Raw genomic sequence first — 7330 nt, forward strand, 5'->3', positions numbered from 1 at the left:
ATAACCCACCCTTTTAATTTTTAATTCTTATGGACATTAGGTGTTTTTCTTCCCCATTGTTTCTTTCATCTCTCAGTGTCTAATTTCGTTTATCAGCCAACCTAAAGTTTATTTGTAAAAGCAAATATCTTTTTCTATTGATCAATCAGTGGAATCCTTCCCATTGTTTCTTTTATCTCCCAGTGCTCGTTTTATCTACCAGCAGACCCACAGCTTGTTTGTAAAGACAAATCTGTTACTCCTCTCAGTAACTAGGCTGTTCAAGACAGAGTGTTACATATTTTTGTAACAGGACGGGGAGGATCAGTTTCACCGATTATCTGTAAGAGACAGTAAAGACTTCGTTTAGGCATTTATAATAACACAAGTCCCAGCCCTAATCCTAGTTTACAGTAGTGTTCTATATCATATGCATTAGAGAGTCTCACGTAACGTTTTCTGTGCCAGCAGGTGGTCAAAGCCGGGCCTCATGCTGAAGAGGACTGTGTTAAATCAGGAAACAAATCAATAACTTATTTATTTTCATGGTTTTCTAAGTGTTTGAAATGTAGGGTTCAGTGCGAGGCCTTCCACCTGTATAGCACCAGGTGCCATGGAGCCTCTGGGGACTCTGATGTAGTTTGTTCCATGCTGCTGACCCTTCCTTTTCTTAATTCTTCTTTTGCTTCTGAGTGGCGGGACAGCACAAATCTTAGCGTGCACAAGCCTGCCCTTTTACAGGTTAGAAAGTGGTAGTTATTTTCTTAACTAGGACAATGCTTTAAGCTTCATGTAAATCAAACTTGAAGGTTCAGTGACCTTGCTGTGTGAGTCCTGTGGCAGCGGGGGTGAGTGATGGCCGTGTGTGCTCAGAGCTGCTCGGCTGCCTGGGCGATGGTCTGTGTGCTTTGGTGCTTACTGAGCGTGTCTGCAGAGCATCTCTGCTCTCCCCTGCTCCCCCTGAGCTGTTTGGTTCTGTTCTGTGTTCCAGGGCCGGAAGAGGCAGAAGGCAGCTGCTGAGGTAGAGAGTGGAGAGTGTTACCGGTCGCCTTTCCGCAAACCCTTGGCCCCGCTGACCAACAGACCCCAGTGCCTGGACAGCAGCCAGCATGTGAGTGGGGTTCTGCTGCTACACACACAGCTCACTCAGCAAGGAATTCCCAGTGCCTCCGTGGCCCCTTTTAAACTGAGGCATTATGCAGACACAAAGTCTTTTGGAGAAGCTTTTGCCAGCTCAAGCCTTTTAATGTTGAAGGAGCTGTGCTGGGGGAACTTGCTGTAGTGGCAGTCCTGAATGAGGGAGTTCTGTGGGGCCCAGGTGAAGGACAGTACCCAAAGGTGTGAGTTGCTTTGGGTCAAATGCTGTCTGCCTGCCCAGTTCTCTGTGGGCTTCCACTGCTGGAGACCAGATGCTGGACTAGCTGGGTGCTTGCTGATCCAGCATGGATGTCCCTGCAGTGGTAACCCAGCTCCTTTGCAGGAAATGAGTTGCCTGACTAAATTACCAAGGCAGGGGGGACCAATAAGTTTTAAAGAAGTGAAAAAAGCCAGTGGATTTAGGAAGATGGGAACTATGAAAAATCAATTTCATGTATTAGAAAACCCGAATGAAAATAGTTTTGAAAAGCAGAAGTGGTGGAGGAAATTGTGCTGAATTGTGACTTTCTTCCTTTTGGATAGTCTTGAAAGTAGTTGGAGTTGAAGCTTGAGTAGATTAAATAGAGGGACTCTGAGTACTTGGCAAAACTGAGTTCTCAAAAAATGTCCTGGACTTGCTTTCTTGAGCAATCTCTGATTTCAGACTTTTGAAATGTGTTTTCTTTCTGAATTCCTAGGAGGCTTTTATCCGCAGTATTTTGTCCAAACCCTTCAAAGTCCCCATTCCAAATTATAAAGGTAAGATGAGGAGGTTTAAGGATTGTCTGTGTTGGCTGACTTGGGTAAAACAGATGATGCTTAGGCCTGTCAAATATATCTGTGGGGATTATTGTTATTTTTTGCACTGATGCATATGTTCCAGATATCCTGACTTAATTTTGAAAGAAAAATACTGCCATATTAGCAAAGTCTTCATATTTCTTACTAGTGTTTAGTTTGGATAATCCTACATTTCAGAATTGGATTTTATAGTCTTAGTGCTATGTATTTGATGTAGTGCCAGGAGATTTTACACTGTATCACAAATACAAAAGCAAAATGAATTCCAAGCCACGAAGGTTTATCATTTAAATAATGATGCTAACAGACAGAAGGCTGTGGTGAAAAAGATTGTATGTGCCAGTTTTCTTTCTACTTGGCTTGGAGTGTTGAGCCTCAAGGTGATCTTCAAAATGAGATCGTTTTGAAGTTCAAAGCCTCAGCTGGTTTGAATCAGTGAAACATAAGATCTCAGAAACAAATGGGCTTGTTCATGTCCCCTGCTTCCCCTTCACCCTCCAGCTGAAAAACTCAAATGCAGAGCAACCAATTTCACTCAAACTTTAGTTATAAAAATGTCTGTAAGCAGCCACTGAATGTGGAATGACAAGCCCCAGAAGAGTTTGGCAAAGCTCACTTCTGGAGAAGCAGATTTGTCAGGAGGCTCAAACAGAACTGTAACTGGGAAAGCTGCTTTCTGTGGCTGTTACCTTGCTCTCTTAATTGGGAAAAGGGGCTGTTTCTTATGCTCTTTCTTTCTTCTTGTGTGTGCATTGCTGCCTCAGCTTGTGGTACACCTGTTTTGCAAGGAGCTTTAGTAAACAGTGGACAAATAGACTGATTGAATCTTTTTAGAGCAAAATCAATCCTGGGAGCACAGTTGCCTGAGTTTTGATGGGAAAAGGGATTCTTATGTATGTTCTTGTGTTCATCTCTATTTCAAAACTGTGCCATCAATACACAGTACTAGGAAAAGGGACTCATGCTTGGTTTCTGCTTTTCACAGAAATTGGCTCCAAGGCCAAACATCTACTATTGCTCAGCAGAGAGAAAATAATATCCTAGAGCAGGTAGTGACAGTATGATGCTGGCTGTGGTGCTGTAGAACTCCATCACTGTTAAAGATCAGTTCCTGACCTTGCATCAAAGATACAACTCTAGCTAAGTCTGGGTTAGGTGACTCCAAAAGAGAATTTCACCCAGCATATTCTATACATAGGAGTGTATTTTTTGGGCTGTTGAGACGTACATTCTGGAACCCTCCTCGGCTTTCAAAAAACTAGAACCACACCTTGGATAAGCAGTGCCATTGCTTCTTCTTTGCCTCTGTTCCTTGGTTTTGTTTTTTCCTGCCGCAGAGCTTCCCACTGTGTGCTGCCAGAGCGCTGCCAAACAACATCCCTGCTTAGGTTTGCGGTGTGCACCAGCTGAGCGTGCACGTCCACTCCAGCACCCAATTAATTCACTGTTCCTAAGTGTAATCAGACTCTGCTGCCAGGCTCTGCTTGCTTCCAGGAAGATGTTGTTGTTTGAGCTGTGCCTTTGTTCCATTTCAGGGCCCCTGGGCTTGCGCTCCCTGGGAGTCAAACGGGCAGGACTGAGGGGTCCTCTCCATGACCCATTTGAGGAGGGAGCTCTGGTTCTGTACGAGCCCCCCGTGCTGAGTGCCCATGACCAGCTGAAAATAGACAAGTGAGTCATCACCTGGCGTGAATGCTGCAGCCCTGACCTCTTTCTGGGTGTAGGTTTATGTGCTTTTCTCCCAAGTGTGTTTGAGCTGGGGTCTGAACATCAAGGGGATTTAGATTCCAAGTATTCTGCCTGGATTGGTTCAGGTATGGTTACAGTCAAAGAAGGAATGTACCCATGCTGGATGGTTTGTGTTCTTTCACTGACTGTTCTATCTCTCATGCATCAAAAATTTAAACCTGTTGCAGGGAATGAGCATACATGCATGGAGAAGATGCTTAGAAAATCTCATGGCTTAGTCATTAGTCAGGAAACATCAGCATCTAAGGACAAGCAAAGGGAGATGACTGTCAAATTTTAGGCTGCCTACTGGTTTTTATTCTGAAGTAGTTTCTTTTGTGCTATTGTTATAACTTAAAAAAAAAAGCTGTCAAGTGGATCTTCATGGACAGAGGGAGGGGTTTCTTTCTCCAGAAATTTAGTTATGATATTGTTATAGAAACAAGAAAAACAATACTGACTTTTTAACTGTGTCACTGAACCACATTCTGCCCTTGTTTTAACCACAGCCCACATACATGGTTTCACTGATGTTTCAGACTGTGGGCAGATCTCTAACTTCATTCTCAAAGCTGAATTAATCCATTTTTCACTTTCTTGTTTGAAGTTGCTTCCCCTGTGCTACAGGAGAGTCCTTAGCATAGCTGTGAGATTTAACAAAACCTAAACATGTGGCAAATTCCTCAGTCACACTCTCTTCTTCCTTGACTGCCTCCTGCAGGGACAAGGCACCTGTCCATGTTGTGGTGGATCCTGTCCTCAGCCGTGTTTTACGACCCCATCAGAGAGAAGTAAGTTTTCCAATGGGACCTGAGGGCGTGACTGGAGGATTTGTTCCATTTCAAAAAGCCACATTTCCTCTGCTGGAGTTGTTATAGGTCTGCACAGACCTCACAGTCTGACAGTCTAACAGACTCTATCTAGTCTGTTGCAAATACCAAGTGAAACATTTGTTTTAAGCATCCTCTGAGAGGCCTGAATGCTGACAATACTTCCTGTCCCTTTTCAAGCAAGAGTCAGGGCTGAAAGTCCTGCTTTTACTTACCTTAAAGTCTGGAGATGTAGCTCTGCTGGATGGAATTCAGTGTGGAAGGTGATGGGATATAGTTGCAATAAACTATATTGCAGCCCAGTTTTGAGTCAGGCAGGGCAGACTGTCCACCACTGTTTTACTGCTCAGCAGAATTGATTGGATCTGCTGTTCCTGAGCCAGGAAACACTGAGGCTCCAATTTCTGGTACTAGGGTTCCTAACAAAGTGTAGAGTAGGTTCCTGCTTCAGTGTGCTTTGTTTGGAGGCTGCCCTTGGTAGGTGTGAGCTGTTCCTGACCTATGCAGACTTGCAATTTGATGCAGACTGCCAAAACCATTTTATGTTGTAAATATGTGCAACATCATAACATGGCAGCAGTGGCTACAGCTCTCCAAATATCTGATGTAGCTTCTGGACAGCTCGAAGTTCATCCCATATGCAATATATTATCATTTAAGCCTGGAGGGAGCACAGATGGAAGCTGTGACTGCTGATCTTGCAGGCTAAGCAGGTAAAGCTAGATGTATCCCTGCATGGGAGATCTTCAGATGGCTCTGAGAGCATAGTAGGCTGCTCATGGCTTGTAGTTTTATCTCAGATCTGGTAGTGAACCTGTGGCCCAGTGTAATGCTCATCTCTGGCTACATGGCCGGAGGCACTCTGGTTTTGGGTGAGCTGCTGCCTGCCAGTGCTTTTGTCAAGTAATCAAAGTGATGTTGGTGTCCTAGGCACACTGTTTTTGGCATGTAAATGTCAATGATAAAGCAGTTTCTGCTCTAGCCTGACTAATAAGTCTCTGCGTGCTAGGATTCCTATACTGCTGTTTTCAGCTGATGCTCCTACATAGCTGTACAGCCCTGCTCCAACTTTGTTGTGACTTTTGCCCAGGTGCTGGTTCTGCAGCAAAATGCAGTCTTATAGTCAGTAATGTAGTTCAAAATTGTTCAACTGGCTTAAATAAATTCCATTAGCCTGTTACTAAAAGTCTAAGAATGAAAGAAGAGGACTTGAAAGTGCAGGTAAAGGTGCTCCATCTTCAATTCCGAAGTAGTGGAGTAGAGAGGACGAATCCTTGTAGGTGTGTTTAGCTTGTACATTCCCAGCACAATGCCCTGGTTTTCTTTGACTCTCTTATCATCACATGGTACAGGAACATTTTGAAGTTTGTCTCTTCCCCCCCACATCTCCGCTTTATCTCTCTCAGTGATGTGTCAGGGCCTAATGCAGGGCTGAGCTCTTCTCCCACCATGTGACATGGGTTAAAACCTCAGCCCTGTGTCTTCTCTAAAGCTAAATCTGCTGTGGTCCTTGAGCCCCCAGGTGAGTCACTGCTTCTAGGCAGAAATTATGAGGGCTGATAATGGTGTTCTGGGAATTATTCGGGCAGCAGAAACAACTCTACTCCCTCTGATTCTTTGAAATTACCTGATTTGGTGGTGTTAAGATGATAAACCTCTTTGAAATGATTGATGCATGTTAGTTCATGGCCAGACCCTGTCTAATGCAGCCAAGGGTAGAAATTTCTGGGAATTCATGTTCAGAAGCTGGTTAGAATTGTACAAGAAAAATGTAGCAAGATTTTGTGCATGTTGTGAGGTACATTCTGGCACCAGTAGTGCTGTTTCACTCCAGATGTGGCAGCATTTTAGCTGTGCCTCAGATGGTTTCTCTCTGTCTCATTAGAACACTGCCTGTCCCCAGGGATGTGTGCACTACATGGATCTGCTGTTTGCTGTGCTATCAGCCCTGTGCATTGTGGTAATGAAGTTGTCACTCTGCTGATGTGTCCCCATCCTGCTCTGAGAGAACAATTTTTTGGCAGGGGGTGAAATTCCTCTGGGACTGTGTGACGAGCCGGCGGATCCCTGGGAGCCATGGCTGCATCATGGCAGACGAAATGGGGCTGGGCAAAACTCTGCAGTGCATCACACTCATGTGGACACTTCTCCGGCAAAGCCCGGACTGCAAGCCCGAAATCGAGAAAGCCGTGGTGGTGTCTCCCTCCAGCCTGGTGAGAAACTGGTACAATGAAGTAGAGAAATGGCTGGGGGGAAGGATCCAGCCACTGGCCATTGATGGAGGCTCCAAAGAAGAGATTGACCGTAAACTAGGTACAGAAATGTTTGCAATCTGGGCGTTTGGCTGGTCGGGGTCAAAGTCTTGTGTTGGAAGAAGGCTGCAGCAGCTCATGTGAACATCTCTGAGCAGTCACTGGATCTCTGCAGACTGATGGCTGTCTCTCCACTAACGTGTTTAGATCTTGCATGTTTGGTAATAGTTGATCTTTTGCCATAATCCACATCTAGTCAGGTGTTGGGGTAGTCCAGGAAATGGAGGCAGAATGGACATGGAAATGGGAATAGTTGTGGGGAAAGGAGAATGGGTATATATGGGTAGAAGAGTTTTCATAAATTTTTAAGGCAAATATTTTGACCATTTGACCTGTTTTCTATTAGTTTTGCTCATACTTTTTTTTTTTTTCTCTTTCTTTTTCTTTTTTCCCCTTCCCATCTGCAGCTGGCTTTATGAGCCAGCATGGCCGGCGAGTGCCTTCACCCATCCTGATTATCTCCTACGAGACCTTCCGACTGCACGCCGAGGTGCTGCAGAAGGGCACTGTTGGGCTGGTCATATGTGATGAGGTACGGGGGCA

General features: G+C 44.7%; 1 protein-coding gene across 1 annotated transcript in view; it reads left to right on the plus strand.

The window, feature by feature from the left end:
- The window catches only part of RAD54L (RAD54 like), a 19672-nt gene that overhangs the window by 2028 nt on the left and 10314 nt on the right, over positions 1-7330 (plus strand). Inside the window, 6 exon segments of the mRNA XM_031058674.1 lie at positions 971-1090; positions 1815-1875; positions 3453-3588; positions 4367-4436; positions 6500-6788; positions 7195-7319. Coding sequence (XP_030914534.1) covers positions 971-1090; positions 1815-1875; positions 3453-3588; positions 4367-4436; positions 6500-6788; positions 7195-7319 — 801 coding nt within the window.

The sequence above is a fragment of the Geospiza fortis genome, unplaced genomic scaffold (assembly GCF_000277835.1).
Source record: "Geospiza fortis unplaced genomic scaffold, GeoFor_1.0 scaffold333, whole genome shotgun sequence".
Classification (NCBI taxonomy): domain Eukaryota; kingdom Metazoa; phylum Chordata; class Aves; order Passeriformes; family Thraupidae; genus Geospiza; species Geospiza fortis.